General features: G+C 38.3%; 2 protein-coding genes and 1 pseudogene across 2 annotated transcripts; all 3 read left to right on the top strand.

Annotated features, from left to right (window-relative positions):
* The first annotated feature begins 136 nt into the window (after positions 1–136).
* LOC135593866 (protein TIC 22, chloroplastic-like) lies at positions 137–9522 on the top strand (annotated as a pseudogene).
* A 1491-nt stretch (positions 9523–11013) lies between these two features.
* Positions 11014–14822, top strand: LOC135593867 (galactoside 2-alpha-L-fucosyltransferase-like). The gene is made up of 2 exons (XM_065084180.1): positions 11014–11422; positions 13193–14822. The coding sequence occupies exons 1-2, from the start codon at positions 11272–11274 to the stop codon at positions 14650–14652; spliced, it is 1611 nt and encodes a 536-aa protein (XP_064940252.1). The 5' UTR covers positions 11014–11271; the 3' UTR covers positions 14653–14822.
* Positions 14823–19664: 4842 nt separating this feature from the next.
* LOC135593868 (galactoside 2-alpha-L-fucosyltransferase-like) lies at positions 19665–24496 on the top strand. The gene is made up of 2 exons (XM_065084181.1): positions 19665–20120; positions 22933–24496. Exons 1-2 carry the CDS (start codon positions 19838–19840, stop codon positions 24387–24389), a joined length of 1740 nt encoding a protein of 579 aa, XP_064940253.1. The 5' UTR covers positions 19665–19837; the 3' UTR covers positions 24390–24496.
* Positions 24497–25139: the final 643 nt, after the last annotated feature.

Consider the following 25139-nt stretch of genomic DNA (forward strand, 5'->3'; position numbering starts at 1 on the left):
ACAGGAAATTGCATATATATATATATATATATATATTTATTTATCTACATATACTGTTGTAGCAATTCTCGGTGCTAAAACAGACATATTTGAGACGTTAATTAATATTAATTCCCCTTCAAAATATCTCTTAAAATATAAGAAGCGAGAATACACAGTGAACGAGAGGGAGGGGGATGCCGATCGCTTCTACTACTCTACCCCCGTCTCCCGCCCCAATGGAGCCGTGCTCACCGCCCCTTAACCCCTTTGCTGCCGCCGCCGCCCCGCGGCCCGCCTTCGCGTCGGCCTTGGTGGGGGCGCCTACCGCGCTCGCTCAGGGGAAGCGCGCGTTCGCCCTCGCGCTCTGTCCGGACTTCGTGGCAAAGACGCTCGCCGGGACGGCGATGTACACCGTGAGCATTCGAACAACGAGTTCGTCCTGATTTCCGACCCTAACGATAGCCTCCGGTCACTCGGGATCCTTTGCTCTCGGCAAGAGGATGTCCAACTTCTTCATCCTCTCTTCATTCTCGGTATCTTCTCCTTTTAGATTCCGTCTCTTCTTTGCTCCTATTCTTGATTTTGAGGTTCTTGATGTTCTGTAGACGTGGAAGCTCTCTTAAAGTTTGGAAATTCCTTTTATTTCCCCTGGTTTTCCAGGTTCAGCTTCGACAGCCCATTTTGGGTAAGGGAGCAAGAGTCGTGGCCTTGACCCTCGATCAGGTTATTTCTTAGTCCTTGTTTGTTGATTCATATTACCAAGATCAATCTTGTTTGCCCTGCTATGTGATTTAGTTGTTCTAAATGTATTTTTGGTCCTTGAAGTAGAATGGCATTTTGTTGATCGATAAAATGTGACAAAGAAAGTACACTGTCTTTTCTGGAAACATGATTGTTCTTAGGGTGCAAACACTAGACTTCTGAGTTTAGTTATAATGGTTTAAATTTCCGATGTAGTTACTTGTTCCTTTTCCTTTAACTATTTTAGGAAAATTGATTGTAGTTACTTGAACTTGAATGATTATTTATATCTTGTATTTTTTTTTTGGTTCAAACTTCAAACACATCAATGGATTGTAGATGGATAAAATGTAAAGGATTATCATGATAAGTAATGAACCTAGAAGCTTAAAGTAGGTTCATGAATTGGTACAGGGTGTTTCCTTCACATCTGCTCATGTTTACATGATAGGGGCTTATGGTTTATCAATGCTTAAAAAATATGTTTTCATAAGATTGTTCAACCATTCAGATAATCTTTGTAAATTTTATGTATCCACTCCTTTATCAAATTTTCTGAAATTTAATAGCTACTTGTTTCATTTTTTTGCTAATGCAAGAGCATTAATTTTGTTGAAACAAACAAAGGGAACCTTCCCATAGTTATTTTTAACAGATTTTACTGTATCTGTTCTTTTAAACTGCAATTGTTTGTAATAAGTTTTGGAAGGTTTTCAGTTGGACATAAGTTACTTTTCTGGTTCTTTTAACTGTATATTTTTCTGCTAACCTTTTCACCTGCACTTTATCACATACTTATTATCATTACATCTGGTAGGTTTATATGCTAAAGGTTGAAGGAATTGGATTTCGCTTTTTACCTGACCCTCTTCAGATAAAAAATGCTCTAGCAGTATGTTTTTTGCCTCAGTTTTACCTAATCTTATGTTAAAATATCTTCAAGTTACCCAATTATGCTAATTTCAGCCTTTAATGGTTACATTAGACTTTTTGTGAGATTTACAATCTTGATACCTAAATTTTGTTTTAAATGGTCTAATGTAACATGTACATTTGGTCAAGGTATATATTGTATTTTTACTGCCTATTGCAATGGAAATAAATGCCTTTTTGTTACATGTGCCTGTTTTATTGCTTAGCTTATTGAGCATGGTTCATTCTCTATCGTTATTTTCTTGACATATTTATTCTTTTTTTTATATTTGTCTTTTTTATATACTCATCCTACTATAAAATGTTTATAGTTTTCTTCTTTTATAGTTTTTTTTTTTCACTTTTCTAAACTAAAAGCTAGCATGGAAGCAAGCGTTGGAAAATATTCTAGAGTTAGTGAAGCACCATTTCTTTAACTTTATAAAATAATATAAATTATATTATAATATTCTCATTTAGTATATTTTTTTCAATACTATAATTAACCCATTAGCTTGGTGAATGTAGGATCTCACTTCATGCTCTATTACTCTTATAGAGCTGTGTGAACACATGACTTTTACAATGAGATAAACAATACATGCAAAATGTTAAGCACAAACATAATATCAAATCACCAACTGGCTTACTTTCAACACTTGATGACGTGGTAGAATATAATTAAGAACCGAGATTTGTATCTTTTGGCTTAATATATATTATAGTGGTTTAAATAGGTGCCCGAACGCTCAGGTGAGGCGAGACGAGGCCCGAGCACCTTAAGGGTGGACCAGGTGACACGCTTCAGTGATGCGCCACCTGGGCGCTCGCTTGAACCCAAGCACCGGGACCTCGGGCGAGTGCCTGATTCAAATGAAGCAACCGAACCAAACTTTTAAGTCTGGTTCGGTTCAACAGTGGCTAGTTGGTTCAATTGAACCAACTAGCCACTTTCTTACCTGCAAAAGTCAACCCCTCGCACTCCCGCATGACCCCGAGCCATCAACCTTAGCGCAGCTTCTGCTTCTACCGTCGACGCTTTCTACCGTTGCCTCCGCCATAGACGTAGCGGATCGAGGCTTCCTCTGTCGTCGATGAACATGTATGACGTTCTAGTCTTCATCTGCAACTTCCTTTTGCTGTTGCTGCTTCCTTTTGCAGCTCCTTCCACCATCGAGGGAGAGGAACAAAACTTCCTCTGCCATCGACGAACACCTATGAAGCTTCCTCTGCCCACGATGTCGCCGTTCGTAGATTCCGCCATTGTTGCCGTCCAGAGCTTTCGTCGCTATTGTTGTCCGTAGATTTCGCCGCTGCCGTTGCTGTCGTTTGCAACTTCCTCCATCGCCATCACTATCGTCCTAAAGTTCCATTGTTGGTGACATTTTTCCCCCTCTTAGCAGTTCTTTTCTCTCACTCTAATTACTATTAATAATAGTTTAATATTGTATTTTTATTTCTATAATTATATTTATCAATTATATTATATATTATTTATATTTTAATATTTCAGAGCGTCTCGCTTTGCTTGAGTGAGTATCTAGGCAAGCGCCTAGTGCCTCAGACATCTTAGGACTTTAGCGTCTTTTAGCACATAGTGCTTTTTAAATCACTAATATATAAATAGTTAGGGTCATCTTGTTCTAAGCTACAACAGGTGTCCTTGTCTCGTTATAAGTCCTTTTATTATGTCCACGGAGTTTATAGTACCACTAGAGTCAGGAAAGCCATCTTAGGACATATGTCTAATAGTCAAATATTAGAATAATTTGTTTATGTTTTTATGTTATGCTTCTTTAACTTGAAGGTTTGCCTCTTTAGGTTCTTGTTCCGTTTCCTTAGCGCAAAATTTTAATCCCTTTTCACCATTTCTTTTTAACAGATTTTACTGTATCTTTTCTTTTAAACTGCAATTGTTTGTAATAAGTTTTGGAAGGTTTTCAGTTGGACATAAGTTACTTTTCTGGTTCTTTTAACTGTATATTTTTCTGCTAACCTTTTCATCTGCACTATATCACATACTTATTATCATTACATCTGGTAGGTTTATATGCTAAAGGTTGAAGGAATTGGATTTCGCTTTTTACCTGACCCTCTTCAGATTAAAAATGCTCTAGCAGTATGTTTTTTGCCTCAGTTTTTACTTAATCTTATGTTAAAATATCTTCAAGTTACCCAATTATGCTAATTTCAGCTTTTAATGGTTACATTAGACTTTGTGTGAGATTTACAATCTTGATACCTAAATTTTGTTTTAAATGGTCTAATGTAACATGTACATTTGGTCAAGGTATATATTGTATTTTTACTGCCTATTGCAATGGCAATAAATGCCTTTTTGTTACATGTGCCTGTTTTATTGCTTAGCTTATTGAGCATGGTTCATTCTCTATCGTTATTTTCTTGACATATTTATTCTTTTTTTTATATTTGTCTTTTTTATATACTCATCCTACTATAAAATGTTTATAGTTTTCTTCTTTTATAGTAATTTTTTTTTTCACTTTTCTAAACTAAAAGCTAGCATGGAAGCAAGCGTTGGAAAATATTCTAGAGTTAGTGAAGCACCATTTCTTGAACTTTATAAAATAATAGAAATTATATTGTAATATTCTCATTTAGTATATTTTTTTCAATACTATAATTAACCCATTATGGTGAATGTAGGATCTCACTTCATGCTCTATTACTCTTATAGAGCTGAGTGAACACATGACTTTTAAAATGAGATAAACAATACATGCAAAATGTTAAGCACAAACATAATATCAAATCACCAACTGGCTTACTTTCAACACTTGATGATGTGGTAGAATATAATTAAGAACCAAGATTTGTATCTTTTGGCTTAATATATATTATAGTGGTTTAAATAGGCGCCCGAGCGCTCACCTAGGCGCTCAGGTGAGGCGAGACGAGGCCCGAGCGCCTCAAGGGTGGACCAGGTGACACGCTTCAGTGATGTGCCACCTGGGCGCTCGCCTGAACCCAAGCACCGGGACCTCGGGCGAGCGCCTGATTCAAATGAAGCAACCGAACCAGACTTTTAAGTCTGGTTCGGTTCAACAATGGCTAGTTGCCTCCATCGCAAAAGCCACTTTCTTACCCGCAAAAGCCAACCCCTCGCACTCCCGCGTGACCCCGAGCCATCAACCCTAGCGCAGCTTCTGCCTCTGCCGTCGACGCTTTCTACCGTTGCCTCCGCCACAGACGTAGCGGACCGAGGCTTCCTCTATCGTCGACGAACATGGATGACGTTTTAGTCTTCATCTGCAGCTTCCTTTTGCTATTGCTGCTTCCTTTTGCAGCTCCTTCCACCATCGAGGGAGAGGAACAAAACTTACTCCGCCATCGACGAACACCTATAAAGCTTCCTTTGCCCACGATGTCGCCGTCCGTAGATTCTGCCATTGTTGCCGTCCACAGCTTTCGTCGCTATTGTCGTCCGTAGCTTCCGCCGCTGTCGTTGCTGTCGTTTGCGGCTTCCTCCATCGCCGTCACTATCGTTCGAAAGTTCCATTGTTGGTGACATTTTTCCCCGTCTTAGCAGTTTTTTTCTCTCACTCTAATTACTATTAACAATAGTTTAATGTTGTATTTTTATTTATATAATCATATTTATCAATTATATTATATATTATTTATATTTTAATATTTCAGAGCGTCTCGCTTTGCTTGAGTGAGTATCTAGGCAAGCGCCTAGCGCCTCAGGCATCTTAGGACTTTAGCGTCTTTTGGCACATAGTATTTTTTAAATCACTAATATATAAATAGTTAGGGTCATCTTGTTCTAAGCTACAACAGGTGTCCTTGTCTCGTTATAAGTCCTTTTATTATGTTCACGGAGTTTATAGTACCACTAGAGCCAGGAAAGCCATCTTAGGACATATGTCTAATAGTCAAATATTAGAATAATTTGTTTATGTTTTTATGTTATGCTTCTTTAACTTGAAGGTTTGCCTCTTTAGGTTCTTGCTCCGTTTCCTTAGCACACAATTTTAATCCCTTTTCACCATTTCTTTGTTCTCCTTGGAGTGTTGTGCCTTACCTCATATTAGCCTTGAATCTTCAGTCCAGCATGCTGCAAATCCTTGTTTCCTATGTGATATTTGAATTCCAAGTTATCTGCCTACTGTTTTCTTCTAGTGGTTCTTGCTATATATTTTTCCTGGCAAAGATATTTGTTCCTTTTTCCCTTCGTCTTTGAACAGCTTGCTGATAAGTTGTTTGGATGTCAGTTAAAATCTGCAAATGTCTCAAGAAGCTTTGATGGAGTTCCTGTTTTTCAGGTATGCATTTTTTTTTTCAGCATATTTGATTGTTGATGGCTCTTAAAATAGATGAAATTTTGGAGATTGAATATTGAATCCAGACTATGTACATAGTAGAAATTAAACCATGAAATAATTTCTAGATATTAGTTATCATGATTGATAGAAATAGCAAATGAAGAATTTGTTTAGTTGATCATTTGTAGTTTGTAAAGAGTGTTGGTTAGAAATGTCATTTGAACCAGGCAGCCTGGTGGTTGTGCACCCCCGGTTTCTTTCCTCATATCGAGGATTTGAATCCTCGCTTTGGCGCATTGGTGCACTAATCCTCTCCCTCTGTGGTAGTATCTCTCCCCCTTCGTGGGGTCTGATGCATCAAATTGCACAGAAAAAAGGAAAAAAGAAAAGAAATGTTATTTACAATGTATGACATTTCTCTGCATGGTAATAACAAGTCTTAAAGAGTTTCGTTGGATACAGGCCTTATGTCTGAAGCTAAACAATAACTAGATTATATGGTGCTTATTCATGATATTAAAAAGTTCAGCTGAGCTCCATTTTGCTTAATTTCTAATAGTGCTTGAAGCTGCTGTGTTAACAATTTTAGATTCTGTATAAAAGTGCAAATTATTGAAATGTTCAGTAATATGCTTAGAACTTTTCAAAGTGCTCAAACCTTGTTATTTGTACAGTCTGCTCCATGGAATGCAATCTCATCTTGGACCCTGTACTGGTCCTAGGCTGGACCGGTATGTATTGGCAGTACCAGTGTACCGACACTTGGTACATGGGTATGTACTGAACAGGAGAAGAGGAAGAAGAAAGAGAAGAAGGAAGAAGAGGAGGGCATGGAGTAAAAGGAGGAAGAAGGAGGAGGATCAGGAAGAGAAAAGAGGAGGCGGTGGAGGAAGAAAGAGGAAGGGGAAGGAGGAAGAGGAAGGAAGAAGAGGAGGCAGTGGAAGGAGGAAGAGGTAGGAAGAAGAGGAAGTAGTGGAGGAAGAGGTAGGAGGAGAAGAGAAGGAAACATACTCAAAACCATGTTGGTGGCACACGATGGGCAGTGAGGAGGCAGCCGGTGACAGACTGCAATGTTTCGTGCCTGGAGAAGGAGAAGTCACGAGCCCCAATCACGAGTTCTTTAACTTTAAACAATTTTTTTAGTGGATCGAATGTAATGCTCGAAATGAGGACGGTCTGAATACTGGTTCATGCTTGGACCAGTAAATATACCAACAGGCACGAACAGGTCCGGACAAAATTGTAATCATTGATCTGCTCAGTGCTAGGACTTCTTTCTATGTAATTATGGGTCGCAAGTCAGCTTATGTTTATGACTTATTCCTGTAGTTCATGTTTGTATCCCAGAAGTGACATCATATGTTTTTGGTGTGCAGTCAGACTTTCTGGTTAAGGAAAAGAACAAGCAGTATTGCCCCCCATATACTTCCAGAAGGTTGGATATTTCGACTGCAGTAAATTATATCGGGTGGGAATCTGTATGAAGTAGAGGAACTTGATCAACTTTTTTCTTAATGCAGGAAGATATAGAAAGAGAGCTTCTCAAGGTTTCCAAGGCATCAAGAGGATCAGAATTTTCTCACGACATTATGGTATGATCCTTTTGTTAATGTTTTAGTTTTTTGAACTCACATGACAATTTTGTTAATGCTTTATCCATGCAGGTGGAAAGTCTGGAAGATGTTCTGAAAAATTGGAGGTAAGCAATCTTCACTAGTTATTTTTTGAACCACTTCTTTAAACTTTTGCAGGATCCAATTTTGTTTCAATCTGATTGCAGATGAATGACAAGAATTCTGGATGAGATAATTTGATCTTCATTCCGCCTGGTAAAAGTTGCACTGAACACATTAATGAGGTGTCAGCATGATGCGCATCACACAATAGTGACACATGGCTCAGAGTACCCTGATGTGAGTTGTATGTATCCAACTCCAGTTCTTTACATATCAGGTCAGACATCACCTCTAATCTATGATCTGACTGATTTTTACTCGCTGTAAAATTTCAATTTCGAACTTAAATGGTCTGAGTTTATTCTGGAGGTGTAGAACATGGTTTGGCAACGATACTTGATTCCAGGAGACATTTAGGGTATATTATACTGTTTCTTTACAGGAATGAATAAATCACATTCTTTTTTAGTTTCTTTGGTTCCGTAATTTGTGCAGATGCAGTCTTTTCTTCTATGATTATGACCAGAAACTATCTTATTATGCAACAATTTGGCTTCAATCTTATCTCAACTTTCTGCATTCAATTTGGACAAAGGGCATTCCTTCTATTGTGAGAAGCTTGTGATAGACAAATGTTGGGTTTTCATAGACCAAGCTGTCTTTAGAAGCTAATTTCTCCACCACAGCTTTTATACTTGATATGCTGAAAATGTAATTAAGATCTGAATATTCCTTTGATCCTTATTTTGCCATGTACATGATTTTGCCATATACAACAATGATATACTGAAACTGGGAATTGCTGGATATCCAGACAAAGTGATCTGATCAAGAGCCAATTGGACCATTATTCATGATATGGTAACAGCATGCTCTAATCATTGCTACTTTTGCAAACTGCTACAATGCTTTTACTTGTGATAAGAAACAAAGTTGAGGCATTTTCCAAAGATGAAGATTTGCATTGGCATGTGGAGAAAGGGTTCAAATGTCTGTAAAATCTGTAGTTGCATACCATGTGAAAAGTGGTCATTACTAGATGTGTGTATCTGTGCCATTCATCTTTCCCTGCTTGCTTTGCAATTGTTCACATGGCTTTCAGCTGTTCCTAGATGCCATGCATGTCAAAGTGTTGGGGGATGTGATCTATCCCACAAATTCTCAAGACATTGACGTTTCCATTCTGTTGATTTATGTCTTGGTTAGTGAGACACTTCAACTAGGCAACCTCTGTACTCTGTTTTTTTTATCAATTTTGATTGAAATGGAATAACTGGCGTTGCCTATGAATCATTTCTCTATCATTGAAGACTAACATAATACTTTTATAGGATACTACTCTTCACGGTGAGGGACCATTTTGGCAGTATCTTCGCTGCTTTCTTGTTCTCGATGACTTATCTCGACAAATGTGATTTCAACCTCTCCTAAGAGTTGCCAGCCAGCAGTTTCAAGAAGAAAACGATGGGTGGCTCACTGCAATTGATTTCTCCTCTTCATTTCAGGTCTTCTTGCAAGCTGGAGTATGGAAAATTGGTGGCAGTATGCATCTGGAGAGCTGTCACTTACTAAGCATACTTTCTGGACCTTCTTTCTACTGGCAAACCAACTCAAGCGCCACCTTGTTGTCAGCTAATACTGATTTCTGCCTTCCCTGGTTTCAAATCACTCTCTCATTCTCACTCGCTGCATCATTTAAACAAATCGAGATGCTTTAGGCTACTTAAAATACAGTACGATGTTTGGTAGGTAGCCATCCGGAGCTACAGGGTGATGTAAATTTAGTACATCTGTTCCAATGTTCCGTGCTGTTAAATGGATTGACAATTGCACAGGAAAAGAAGGAAGGTGCTACCTTGGTGTCTTTATGCCTCCCATCATTCTTGCTATATAATTCAAATTCAAGTTTCTAACATTATGCTTACTCCTGAATTTTTTTACTTGTGTCTGTATATATACAAGCAAATTCACTGGTCAGGTCAGTGCATCAACTAATTAAATTTTGTGTGGTGTTTTCTTGATGGGTGATAAAAAAAACTTGATGAACATCATCTAGAACCATATTCTTATGTTATTTAATAAATGTGTCACTTTGTCACAATGGTGGAGATTCTTTCAACTAAATCTATGTAAAAGATAACAAAGCATGTTAGCATATTGTGCTTATATAATTCAATAGCACTCCACTTGACCATGTGATCACATGCAGTGACATGCTTTTCTTCTTTCTCCCCCCCCTTTTTGTTTTTTTCTCTTCATAGCATGATCCCATCTCGCTACACTGAGACCGGACAGCTCTTTTTCTTTTTCCCCTCGACAGCTGAGGAGAAGAGGAGTTCAACCGGAAGATGATCCATTCATTGCTTTATATCTTGGTTTAGATCGTAACTGTGTTTACTTGGTCAATATAAGACTATATTTTGCATTAGACTATGTTATTTGTGTTGACTATCGATGTTTTGATCATTCTAATGTGATTCATACTATGTTATTGTATCCCGAAAGAAAAGTATCGTGCTCTCGAGGTATATGAAGATCGAGTTAAGAATTTGAGATGAATTTAAATAGTTTAAAAAAAATCTTTTATATTGGATTTAAGATTTTTTTAATATTTTAGACGATGACATTTTTTTTATAATTGTCTTTCTTGAATAATGATTGATAATGAGATTTGTTTTTTTGTCTATTGTGAATTTTCGTCCGCAGATGGACAGACGATTTGGCTGATACATAACAATCACGTGTTAGATGATAAATGATGGGAGATTCCCTATCAAAACCGAAACCTCTCTCGATCCCACCACATCAAGTCTGGAAAGCGTTTACCAATCTATGTGCTAGTTTTGGTCAAGAACGAGTCCCCCCTTGCCACCCTTCAATCCGTGTCGGCCGACCGATTCCTGCCTGTTTCCACTTTGCCGCCTCTTACCACTGCCAAGACTTTTCTTCTCGTGAAATCAGTCATGCTCGATGAGGAGGCGATGAGGTTTGGCCATTTAAGGTGCGGAGAAAAAAATTTCATTAATTAAAATATTATTTCGTACATAAAAAGATTCATAGAGCCTTTGAGACATGACAATTATTTTTGTTGAACTCAGTCAGTTGTGGCGTCAGTTTCAAATTGAAATCTCTCTCTTAGTATAATAATACCTTTGATCGGGTTGCCATATCTCATCGTCACACTTGAAGTCTCTTGGACTTGTCACGCATGGAATTTACATGCCGAATGGTTGATGGTTTCACCCGTCTCCCAATAATGAATTGGTCAACATTGTTCATTCATTAACAACGCGGTCAAATCCCACAATTTTTCTACTCCGATTGCTTGGAAATCAGCCAGCTTTGCAAATGGAATCAAGCTTGAGCTGCACTGCGCAAATCCAATCAACATCACAATCATTGGACTATCAACATGCAGTAATGAAGATGGTTCACATCGGCACGTAATCGCTTTGAACTTGCATTTGATCAAAGCCACCTTACTTTGATTCCCAAATGACCTGTTCTTGGGAGGTTCGGTGGCGGCCTCCCACCTCCTGCCCATAAATTTCTTTCCCGTTGTTGACGAAGCGAGCGGTGTCGGAGATGAAGCGGATCTGAAGGAAGCGGCAAAGCAGCAGCTGCAGGGTAGCGCCGAGCCACCGGAGGAGGACGAGGAGGAGTGCTGAGCTATGAGGGATAAACTCCTCGGCGCTGCGGCGGGACGGCCACTTCTGGTGGTGGCTGCCCTAACGATCGTCCTGCTGCTCATCTTCCTCTCTGGAGCTACTCGGAATCTGCCGCTTGATCTACTCACTCGTAGTTACTCCGCCCCAGAAGAAGGTGAATTTTCTTCCACTTCATTCATATCCTTCTTGCTTTCGATCGAAACCCGGAGGCTTAGATCACTTTCTGCTACTTAGTCGACCTCTGTTCTTTGTTGGCATCCAATCGCACCAAAAGTAGGATCTTTTAGATTTTGACCATTGATTGATTGGGGGAAACCTCTGTTATAAATTTCATCTGCTTCTTCATCATCATCTATAAGTTTCACTAAATAAGAGGATCTCTTTCAGCATTCCTCCTGTCCTCTAAGATCTCAGACCTCTTGTTCACTAGCTTCCTCATACGATCTCTACTTAAAAATGAAACATATGATTTATAATGTCTCTGCTGCATCTTTGCTCAAAAGCTAGATAGATAAAAATCGAAGCTACATCTAATCAGAAATAAATTCCAACCTTCTGGTTGAATACAGGGTTATTGTGCCTGACCTTAATCTAAGAATATTTGTGTATAGATTTGTAGCAAATCTGAAAGTCTTGTGGCACAACTACATTGATGGCTCATGTTTGAACTTAAATCAAATATCCCGTAGAAAACTTTAGCACAGCTGACCAATTAGGGAGCCCACAATTTACCTATTATAATGTTTAATGATTTGAACATCCGGATGTAATGTTCATAGGAGGTTGCTCGAAAGTGGCCCATAACATCGGCACCCGAATGTGGTGTGGTGTCAAGTAGGCAAAGTAACTTCGAATATAAGAACACTTAAAAGGGAAGGGATAATAATTGGTATCAATTGTTACAAATATATAATAATAATTATTAAAGGTAGCAATTTTATTTTTATTTTTTCATTCACTTGCTTTTTATTCTTGTCTCTGATCTTTTCTGTTCATATGATTCCCCTTGACTATTTCTTACTCGGAGAACAAATTAATGTCCATTTTCTCACATTTCATCAACACCATCTCCTAAATGAATGTGTTATTCATGAATCTCCTGTGGTCTCTACGGCGGGCTGGGCTAGAAGGTATAGAGCAAATGAGAATAGAGTTGGTAGCAATGGGTTATCGGCTTTTCCCTAAACTACTACCTGCATATGACCAGCATAACAATAGAAGAAGCTTCGATGAATGGTGCAATCTAGTCGATATCATTTTTTTTCTTATTCTGGTGGTAATTCGGATTTGTTAGAAAATATTCATATATGAAGAGAGATTAAAAAGATGGACTAAAAGAGTACAAGAGAGTCGAATGATATATGTCCGAATCTAGTCCACAATCTATCAACTAGGACTGATGTTTGACTCAATGTATGTTAATTATGATGCTGATTTAATTAGAATGCAGTCTGTCTTAGTTAGGAAATAATTATCAGATTTCACAATTAATATGTATGATGTCTCTAAATTGGTTTTATCTAGTAAGATTCTGAAAGAGGAAGTAAATCAAATTTAAAAGGGAACAAATGATGCAGAATGAAAAAAGAAAGAAGAAGAAGAAGAAGAACATAACAAATCAAATGGATTTCAAGAGATTCTGAAGGAGAACATAAGGTTTCAAGAGCCAACAATCCTGCCAGACAGAAATGACAATCTATTACTTCATTTGCTGTCAGATTTCTTGTTGTAGATTAGCCTGTGTTGGAATGAGAGTTGGGCATCAATGTCTTCTGCACATATCTAATGTGTTTTTGGTAAGAATGGTGTTGTAGTCTACATTTCTTTCATAACCACTTCATGTCTCTCTGCAACATCCCATTACTACATCTCATTCAGGTTATGTGTACGCTAAAACATTGCCGTCCGTGTTCTCAAATCTCAGGTCCCCAGAACTGCTCATCGGCATCTCCGATTGAGCCAGCCAAGGACAAGCTCCTTGGAGGTCTACTGAGCCCTGCATTCGATGAACCCTCTTGCCTGAGCCGCTACCAGTCCGCACAGTTCTGGAAGTCATCGAACCACACGCCATCGCCGTTCCTCTTGCAGAAGCTGCGAAGCTACGAAGCCCTCCACAAAAGATGTGGCCCGCTCACCGATCTCTATAACAAGAGCATCGAGCAGCTCAGATCCAATCGCAGCACAGGGCCTTTGGAGTGCAACTACGTGGTGTGGCTGCAATCCGGTGGATTAGGCAACAGATTGATGAGCCTGATCTCCACGTTCCTCTACGCGATCCTCAACAACAGGGTGTTGTTGCTCAGTGTTCCTGATGACCTCCATGACATGTTCTGCGAGCCATTTCCTGGGACTTCGTGGGCTTTACCTTGGGATTTCCCCATCAAGAAGTTGGAGACCCACGACTTTTATCGCGCATCTCCTCAGAGTTACGGAAACCTGCTGAAGAACAAGGTGCTCAGCAATGGCATGAACACCACGCTTGCTTCGCTGCCGGCTTATCTCTATCTCCACCTGATGCACGATGCCGATGACTCCGATAAGATGTTCTACTGTGAAGATGCTCAGCCGCTGTTTCAGAGCTTCCCATGGCTGTTCCTGCGATCAAACCAGTACTTCGCGCCCTCTTTGTTCCTCATGTCGCAGTACAACGACGAACTACAGAAGCTCTTCCCGGAGAAAGAGACCGTCTTCCACCATTTGGGCAGATACCTTGTCCATCCTACTAACTCGGTCTGGGGCTACGTCACAAGGTACTACGAAGCTTATCTAGCCAATGCGAAGGAAAGGGTGGGCATCCAAGTCAGGAACTTCCCGAACGCGCCGGTTAAGTTGGAGCTCATGCTGGATCAAGTAGTCAATTGCACGCTGAAAGAGAAGATACTGCCGGACATCAAGGTGGAAGTTCCTGCGAACCTGACGACAAGCGGAGTGAAGCCGAAAGCTGTGCTCGTGACCAGTCTGCAGACGGGGTACTTCGAGAAGCTCAGGAACATGTACTACGAGCATTCGTCGACCACCGGAGATGCGATCGGCGTGTACCAGCCAAGCCACGAGGAGCTGCAGCGCACGGAGAACCAGAATCACAACACGAAGGCTCTCGCGGAGATGTATCTGCTGAGCTTCAGCGACGTGCTGGTGACCACTGCGTTCTCCACGTTCGGCTACGTGGCGCAAGGTCTAGGCGGACTGAGGCCGTGGATGGTGCTGAGGCCGGACAACCAGAACCCACCCTGCCGCCGGGCGCTGTCGATGGAGCCCTGCTTCCATTTCGCGTCGGCGTACGACTGCAAGGCAGGGAGGAACATCGACAAAGGGACGGTGGTGCCGCACGTGAAGCACTGCGAAGATTTAGATTTCCGCTGGGGTCTTAAGCTGTTCGATTGAAGGACGACGGGGTGGCAGCGAGAGAGCAAGTAATCGATACTGTAGATTCTATTTGTTACGTATTTTTGTTCATCGCTGAAAACGCAAGGAAAATAAGAAACGTTAGCCGAAGTACTGTTTCCGTGAGGTTTAGTACAAATTACTATTTCTTGTGGCTGCCCTTTCGCTTACTGTCAGGATTTATTTGCGATCTTTGTATCCACGAAGTTCATGTAGCCGAAGAATCCACATCAAAATATGTATATTTCCAAATGTCTGTCTCGATTTTGATGTCATGTGGAGGCAAAGATTGAAAGATATGCCAATATCCTGAGGAATAGGTGGAGAAGAGAGATGTTCTACATTACATCTCAAACTATTAAGTCTGGTGGTGGTGTTCAAATCGAATTAAACGGGGCAATGATTTGGACCCATCTCTTTACGAGAGTGGTCCGTCCATGCTGTTTGTAGATCTAATGAGAAAAGAACAAAACAGTACTTTTTACCTCTTTCTGTCCTCACAAAAGGACGTCCTCCGCCTTTTAATCAATAATCTTAGTTCAAATCATTTAATGAGATTATTTTTGAGTAATATCTTTAATTAATTATTTTTCATCAAAAAATAAAACATATTTAGCTCAATAAAATGATTGTAATATCTTAAAATCATGCTTTAGTTGCATTATCGTGTAATTCCCAAAATCCAAATCTCAAAAATTAATTGGGCCATCTAATATTTTAATCCTATGATCATATATTTTAACATGTCCTTCGAATCGTTACTCCGATATCATATTTATAAAAAAATTAAAAAATTATTATTTTATTATTCAGAAGATACTTTTTTTCATGTTTAAATTCAAATCCCTATCTTTATAATAGCAAATCTTATATTAATAAGGAAAAAATAACACATCTTCTTGGAATGGCCGATGAAAAAGTCTCTTCCACCCAAACCTTAAATCTATTATAAAATAGTAGATTATTTTAAAAATAAATATAAAATAAAAACATATTAACAACCATAACCTTTCAAAAATCATAAACATAATTTTTAATATTTATGAAATATATATATATATCAATAATTTAATATGAAATGATAATATATCAATTGATTATAAAATTAATGTATTTAAAAAATAATGATAATTTTTATATGATAAATAAAATCATGCATTAATCGCATGCAACATATATATAATAGTCAGATAATAAAGGTATATATCACACCCGATGGTGCACTCTCCCAACAACGGATGAAAAGAACTCATATCGTATCTCCAATAATGGATGAAGTGATATCTCTCACCTACCCAACAATTGATGAAAGAATCATCTAACTATCATGTCTGACGATTTGCTAATCTTTAAATGAAATCACCCTACATGCCCTTGGTAGGGATACATATACAACTATGATCATTTATTTATATTCATCTATTCAAGAAATAGTATTATAAAATATTATGAGAGACCATGCTTAATATATGATCTACTAGACTATGTCCATTGGTGGCTCCACACTATGATAGACTCGTAACTCCTTTCATAATTTACACTTTTAACGTGGACCACTAGCATAGTTATATATATTGTATGATAACAAACATATTAATATTATAAACTTAAAAAAGTAAAAAATTGATAATTATAAATGACACCTTCGGATAAAACTTTGAACTTCATCAAATCATAAATACATGAGATCAATCTCTCAATGGTCCTCAATCAACCAAAACCCTAATTGGAGTGTTATAATTCATTTAAACCAAACTCAATTAAATTAAAACTTAATGGAACCAATCTCAAATCATTATAGGACTACTCTAATTTAGATTTTATTAAATTCAATTGGGTCAAATAGGTTTAAACTAGTCAAGTTAGTTTGGAATTACCCTAAACAAGTTTGAACCGATTAAATTAATAAGCTCAAACATATAAAAGGAGGTGAGTCTTAGATGGGTCATGTGTGACGTACATGCTTATCCCAAGTAATAAGTTAGGCTGAGGTACAACAAGATGGATAGAGGAGCGACGATGTGTCTAGCATCAATTACATAATTGGGTGGGCTTAACTTTACATACCGAATTGAGCTTCACTCATAAGTTGGGCTGAGCTTGATTACTAAAATGGGCCATGCTTGGCTTGCAGGTTAGGTTGTGCCTAGACACATAAGTTAGGGTCGTGTATGATCATATTGATTGAAGTGTACTTGGCTAAATGAGTTAGACCATGCCTAGTCACATAGATTGGGTCGTACAAGTTACATGAGCTGAATTGTACCTAACTACATGGGCTAGGTCGTATATGACTATAAGGGTTGGATCAACCCTATGTAATATATCACCCTGACTCAAGTCAAACTTGAGTAAGATTTCTCTTATCAAATTATATTTTAATATTTTAAATTATCAAAAAAAAAAATTAAATTCATAAATTAAATAATTTAAATTCATGATCTTAAATTTAAAACTAATTAAATCATATAAATTCATATATAATTCTTAAAATATAGATATATTTAATTAAATAAATTAGACCTATTTTAATCAGAAAATAAGAATTTTAATAATTAAATCAATCTTAGATTCATTTAATCTTAAGAGATCATTATAAATCAAATAATTAATTTAACGTCACCAATCAATTATTATTATTTATTAATCATAAAAAAATTAAAATTAAGATATTATTATGCATCATAAAATTATAATAATCCTAATATCAAATATTTTAAAATATAAATCAAGAAAAGAAATAGATGATCTTATCATCCTGGAATTCTCTCTTTAATCCTCGTACTATCGAGCTTGGTAAAAAATGAGAGAGGAAAAGCCTATTTTATATAAGAGAAGATGAAAGATAAGTAATAATTTAATTTATATTTTAAATATATTTATATTTTACTTTTATATAAAAATATAAAAATATAATATTTATTTCTTATGATTCATACACAAAAATAGAATATAAACTATTTACTTTCTAAAAATCACATCATTAGGAAATAAATTAATCAATAATTTAATTAATTGATAAAAAAATTTAACTAACTTATCCATGTGATTAAGGAAATCAATTTTAATCATTTCCTTAACCATACTACACAAACAAAGAAGTTAAAATATATTATTAATTTATGTCAAGAGAGAAAATTATTGATGATTACAATTGGAGTGGCAGTGTTGAGTGCATCCCAAAGATTTTTTGCAAGATCTGTTATCGAATTCATTTATCTTCCAACATCAAGTTTTTAACAAAACTGGAACTCAAATAATGATCGATACTAAAGACAACTAAATTCTCTCCTTTCATGTGGCCAAATTCATTTGCTAGTGCCACCATTATTAAGGATGGTTATGAGTCGTTCTTTTCAGATACATGTACTTTTTTTTGGGATCCGCTTAGTTCAGTTTAGGGTAATTCTAGTTTTAGATATGGAAGGATAAAAAGAAAAAAAAAAAAAAAAGAGTTTTTGGGTGGGATTCGAGTCGATTACGTCTACAAGAAATCTCAATCGATGCAAATATCTTAAGAAATGTAGTTGATTTCCTATCAAATCCATAAGAAAAAAACGTATATTTCTACGACGGATGTAATGTATGAGCTTAACACGTGAGAAAAAAAAAATATTGAATCTCGAACCCAACTAGTTCAGGCCGAGCATGAAAAAACATGATCGATTAGCTCGAGTCGAATGAAATTAATTAACTAACTAGATCAGGATAGTAAATTACATCTGATCCAAGTGCCCAAGCCCACTCGACCCTAGGCTATATCAACTAAGCTCAACTCGAACCTAAGTGCCACCCAAGCTCGAGCCCCAAAGTTTGAATTTGACTCGACATTACTCAATTGTGGCTCGACCCTAAAACCCCTTACCTGAGCTCACGCATTGGATCAAACCCGAGCCCTAGGCTAAGTTACAATCTCGATGCATGCGACTCGACCCATGCAAGCGCTAACTAGGTTAAAGCGTCCCTTTATGTGCGATGCATCTATCCAAGGTAAAAAATATTTAGCATGTTAAATGCGATGACCTAATCCAAAAACTCTTTCTATGCATTATATTTTTGCCTAGGACAAAAATTTATTTGAAATACGATTGACTAGGCTAAAGGGTTTCTCTTTATGCATGATATAGTGCCGGATGAGGTTGATTTAGCCGAATCATTCATCGCCCGTGATACATCCATCCTAAACAGAAAAAAGAAAAAAAAAAATCAAAAGCACTTATTAACCAAACCATTGTATCTCTCTCGTGCGCAATGCATCTGATCAAGATTAAAAAAAATATATTTGAATTACATTGATATGCTACTATCAAAATCAAAATGTCTTCCTTAGATACATTCATTTATGCGAAGCAACCAACATCATTATCCAGACAAAGACATCTCCTGTTAACTATATTTTGACACAGACAAAAAGAAAAAGGTTAAGATCTCTAGATGAACATTATGTTTCATTTACAATATCCTTTTGATCCTTATTGGTTTTAATATTTTGCTCTTATCACTAATAACAATATAGAACTTATGGCTTTATGCCATAAAAATCATCTCCTCAAACTCAAAATTGATAGTGAATTGACTAATTATTTTTTCCATCTATTAATATTGATTGGACCCATGCGCAACATGCCACATGGCTAGTTATGTAACATGCATCGACCCTTATCCATAAACGAATTGTTTACTCAGTGCAGCACATCGTTGGATCAGATCCTTATTTCGCTCGCCAATCAAACTTCAACTTCGATCACAGACGCATCGGATCACAGATTGGTTCGGTTTAATTGCCCCGCAACTCACATTTTAAGCTTGTATTGGACCGGACCGAACCGAACCGGGTTTCGATACGTATACGCCTACCCGCCGACACCCGAGTTTGAGATCCGCCCACCTTTTATGGCAGCAAAGCGTCGCTTGTCTTCTTCCGGCCATCGATTTCTGACTTGGGAGGATGAACGAGGCAAATGGAAGACGTACAAGTCGGGACGGTAAGAGTTTCGAGGCGATGCCAATCGTATTCTTAAACAAGAGGCATTGGCACCGACTCCGTCATCACCCCCGAGAACTGTTCTTCTACTCCCAGGAGAAGAATTATTGAAGGAAAGGGACATTGAATGCAGTGTCGCGGAGGGCGGCAGACCCCCGAGATTGCCTTCCATGGGCGTGAGATTAATATATTCAACGTGGGATGCTGAGGTTTTATTTCTCCGATGCTGAAGCGGGAGATGCGGTGATGGAGATGAAGCAGATGGGAATGCAGCAGCAGCAGATGCCGCCGCTCGCCGGGCGACGGGAGACGAAGGCCGAGGGGAGTGGCGGAGCCCATTTGGTTGCTGGGTTGGGCGTCGTGAGGCCGCTTGTCGTGCTTGCCTTGTTCACGCTCGTCCTGCTCCTCACTCTACCCTCAGTGGCCCGTCGCCGTCACTCACTCGATCTGCTTCTCTTGCATCGCCCAGCAGCATCACAAGGAGGTTACTTTCTTTCCCCTCCACATTCCTTTTACTGATGATATATTATAGCATCCTTATATTTCTTGTTTCATTTTCCTGCTGCTTTCTGGGCTTTTCTCTGTGGAATATCCATCCCATGTCCGTGTCATTCTTTCTTGGTGGAGAAACGAAACCAGGAAAGATGGATAAGATTAGGATTCGTTGAGCTGTGAATGGAAGACTAAATTGATTCTCCGAGTCTGAAAGACTTGCAGTAAGTTCATGATTTGGACGAATAATCAGTAGGATGCTGGCCGGAGGCCTTCGTCTCCGAGGAGAAGACAAGAATGGAAGGTGGGGTTGGTGATTTGGGAACGAGAGGCACTCCGAAGGTCGACAAGCAATAGTTGGACCCAAATTGTTTGCTTCCGCCGTAGACCGACTGCCACACCCACCAGTAGACGAGCTCCCCTGGACCGGGCCCCACAGCTGGTCCGGGGTGGGCCGACGGCGGGGCAAGTTAGAAGCGGGTAGATAACACGCTGCGATTCGTAGCCAAATTGGGGAAGAGAAAGTAGGATTTGGGCTTAATCTATGCTTGAGATCGATGATGAAAGGGACGACAGAATTCTATTCTACGGCGCGTGCATGTGCTCGGTTCTCCCGTTAAAACGCATCATCGGTTAAACTATACTCTTTAAGCACGATTTCTAAGGCATGAAGTCAGGGAGGGAGGAGGAGGCAATCTTGTCAGGACAAAAATACTAAAAAAAATAAAATAGTAAATGTTATAATACAAATTGATAGGACAAGAACTGGTCAACTTAGACTAATGGGCAAACTAGTGTTAGAACAATCGATTACTTCATGATAAGAAGAATTTGCTTGAGAGTTTTCTTCTCAGCATAACTCACATAATCGATAGTGGAGGTGGTGGTGCTCTTAACAGTGTAAGACTATGAGTAGAGGAGATAATTTGTTGTCAGATTGTGAAATCTAGATCATTTTTGGTGATGAATGAGACCTTTTTGGTCGTTGGAGTTGTTCATATGTGCTTTGTATTCCAATCATGTGTGCAACAAACATAGCATAGAATGGCCTAGAGCTGCACCAAGGATAAACAGCATTCATTTGGATAAAATGCATCGATCAAGCATATACATAAATGTTCTGTTTGTCTTTCTCACAGGGACAATGTAATTAACTGATGAAGTCAATATTTTAGAATCTTGTGGTCCTTTTACTTGATTACTTTGTGCCTCCCCAGTGTAAAAATTCTCTTAATTTTGCCCACTACTCTTACAACGGGGGTTCAACGGCCAAGGTTTTCATCCTTTTGGTCATGTGAGTCATATTTGTGATCCACATTCTTGTCCTCACAGGATCAGGAGTGGGTCGAGATAGGTCATTGACAGCTCTAGTTCAATGGACTCTCTCTGCTAGAGGGTCAGTATACAACATTACTGAATTGCAAGTAGGTCGTCTCAGACATCCATGATGCATCCCTTGTAGTGGATGAAAGCATTTTGCATTGAGCTTAATTTGCTCGTGAGTTTCATTTCAATCGGAGAACCATTGTGCCATTAGAAGATATTACAAAATTAGTAATTCAGGGTTCTTAGCTAACCATCTAAATGGATTTAACTTTCTTTTGTTCTCCTTAGTTATCAAATATTTCCTTCTCTGATGGTGTCTCAAAGAAGTCAACCAATTGCGAGCTACTTGGCTAACATCAAGACAAACTTAGTAGTACACACTAAAGTGCATTGTAGTGAAAGATGTCAGCTAAATTTTCAATATGATGGATAGAGAAACTTTACATAATGATTATGATTGCCAAGGCATCATCACAGGGAATCTTAATTCTATAATCCTTCTTGGTTGTCAACTGAGATGATAATGTCCTCAAACCTTAAGCACTTCAATGTTACCAAATGGAGTATGACATTAAGTCCGTAGTTCTTCATGCCTTGAGCTTTCGCCCAAAGAAGCCAAAGTCTCTTGTGGTACATTTCCTTAATAAGAGTATAGAGGATCTGACTTTTCGAATCATCCTTCACCTGATTAGCAATCTTCAGTGTCATGATCATGACCCTACTGAAGTGTTATTTCTTTCATACATCCTTCTTGTTGTACATTGCTTTAGATACTCTTAAGGCCAACTAATGGCCAAACATCCTGCACTAAGCAGAGTGTCTTAAATGGAAAACAAACTATAATTGATGCAACTATCAACACATCTATCTTTAGTTATCTGCCTCCTAATTACTTTCTCATTTCCCTATCACCACATAAATGTCAGCATCGACTTCATGAATTTCAATGTGCTCAATTGTATGGAAAGAAAACATATCCATAGATATCAATTAGTTACTAAATTCTTTGTCTGTATATTGTTGAAATGGACATTTACGATGGACATCAACATGCATCAAATATGTAACATGTACATATTTGAGTCAGTTTTGTATACAAATGTGATTTTTCTTTATGTTCAACTATAGCAAATTGGTCGAGTGATTACCACCATTTTAGAAGATAAAAAGAATATAATTGGAAAAAATGATGATATGCTCCATAGAATTATTGAAGGGCCCAAAAGGAATCTATTTTATACTAACAAATCCAGACCAATAATGGAATTTCTTACTTGGCACATGTAGTGTAATATCTCATGATATTAAGAGACAAACTTAAAGATTCTCCTAATTTGAAAAAAACTCTTTTGTTGCAGCCTGCCTCATTCAGATTGAGTGAGCTCATATTATGCTTTTTCTTAAAGATTTAACTTATTTTCTGTCTGGTTAACTAATATGAATACTTTCTTTTTTGGTATTCTGCGCTCAATATTCAGTCTCCAACAGTAGTTGTTCTGCTAGTTCTTCCACCATTGAACATCCAAAAGACAAGTTACTTGGAGGTCTGCTTTCCCCGGTATTTGATGAAGCTTCCTGCCTGAGCCGCTACCAGTCTGCATTATACTGGAAGGTTTCGAACCACACTTCTTCAGCTTACCTTGTGGAGAAGCTCCGAAGGTATGAAGCTCGCCACAAAAAGTGTGGCCCTGACACTGAGCTCTACAAGAAAGCTGTTGAACAGTTGAAGTCCAATCGCAGCACAGGGCCAATGGAGTGCAACTATGTGGTATGGATGGCGTCTGATGGCCTGGGAAACAGGATCTTAAGTATTTCCTCAGCATTCCTCTATGCTCTCCTTAATAACAAGGTCTTACTGCTCGACCTTCCTGGAGACATGAAGGGCCTATTCTGTGAGCCATTCCCTAACACCACATGGGTTCTCCCTTCCGATTTCCCTATCAATAACCTTAAATGGGTCTGGAGGTTCGAGAAAGATCCATATCGTTATGGAGATATGCTTAAAAAGAAGGTGCTTAGCAATGACATGAACCCTGCAAATGCTTCATTTCCACTACCAGCTTATCTCTATCTCCACCTGGTTCATTCTAATGATGACTTCGATAAGATGTTCTACTGCCAAGAGAGTCAGCTCCTACTTCAAAAGTTCCCTTGGCTATTGCTAAGATCAAATCAATACTTTGTGCCTGCTTTGTTTCTCATTCCTGAGTTCAAGAAGGAACTGAGTCTGCTATTCCCAGAGAGAACGACTGTCTTCCATCATTTGGGAAGATATCTTTTTCATCCGTCCAACTCAGTCTGGGGCTATGTAACGAGGTATTATGAAGCTTATCTTGCTAATGCAAAAGAAAGTTTAGGAATGCAGATCAGAACATTCGCAAAGGTCGATCTTGATAGCCACTTTAGCTCTATCATGGGTTGCGCACTGAGTGAAAAGTTATTGCCTGATGTTGATCCGAAAGATCCTGCTCTTCCAACCATCATCGGTGTGAAGCCAAAAGCAGTTCTTGTTACCAGTTTGAACAGTGGGTACTTCGAGAAGCTAAGAGACATGTACTATGAGCATGCAACAACGACGAAAGAGGTGATTGGCATCTATCAACCGAGCCATGAAGAGCAACAACACACAGAGAAGCTCAGTCACAATATGAAGGCCCTTGCAGAGATGTATCTGTTGAGCTTGAGTGATTCATTGATGACTAGCCCATATTCAACCTTTGGGTATGTGGCACAAGGTCTTGGTGGTCTAAGCCCGTGGATTCTTATAAGACCTGATAACAAGAATCTTTGCCTCCATTCCATGACCATGGAGCCCTGCTTCCACTTTCCTCCATCTTATGATTGTAATGCTAATAAGAAGGATGACATAGGATCAGTGGTTCCATATTTGAGGCACTGTGAAGACTTCCGTAAAGGTATTAAACTGTTTTATTAGGATATGAGATTGCTGTAATACATGTATAATGTACATTCAACAATTTCTTCTTATCTTGTGGTGTTGAAATTTGACACTGGTTCTTGATGACAAATTTTCTTAGATAATTTTGAAGCTATTAGTTGAGCATGATCTGAGGAGTAAGTCTTTAAAACCTTGAGCCATGTTGCATTTACCATTACTGTGATCAATAAGTTTCTTGCTTTTGAAATTGTTTAATGTCTACTTTTCAAATGAGTTGTATGATTGTGATAGCTGTTGCCTCTGCACTACTTTGAAGCATAAGGCGACTTGCTGAGTTCAGTATCTACGAAAGTCTGGATGTTGAAGAAGGGATAAAGATCAGCTGATGAACAATGAATGACCAGCTTCCTTTAGACCTGTTTGTTTTCTGGACATATGGAACTCTTCTCGTCTGATTGATAGTAAGAACAGTTGATGGTTGGAATTTGGTTTTTGGATTACCTACATTCTAAAGTTTTGTACTTTTTTTGTGATAAATATAAATATAAATACTGTTATTTACACTCATAAATATAAATACTGTTATTTTCTCTAGGGCCATACTTTTCATCTGTACAAGTTACGTTTTACATCTAATTTACAAATATTTTCTTGAGGGCCATTTAGAAAAGCCCTAAATCTTTTTTTTTAAGTGCCCTTCTTTTGTTTTATTTCCATAGAGCATTTCTTATTTTTTTCTAAAAGATGAGATACTCTTAGCATTCGCTTCGTCGATCGTCACCTTTG

Source organism: Musa acuminata, chromosome BXJ1-9 (assembly GCF_036884655.1).
Source record: "Musa acuminata AAA Group cultivar baxijiao chromosome BXJ1-9, Cavendish_Baxijiao_AAA, whole genome shotgun sequence".
NCBI lineage: Eukaryota > Viridiplantae > Streptophyta > Magnoliopsida > Zingiberales > Musaceae > Musa > Musa acuminata.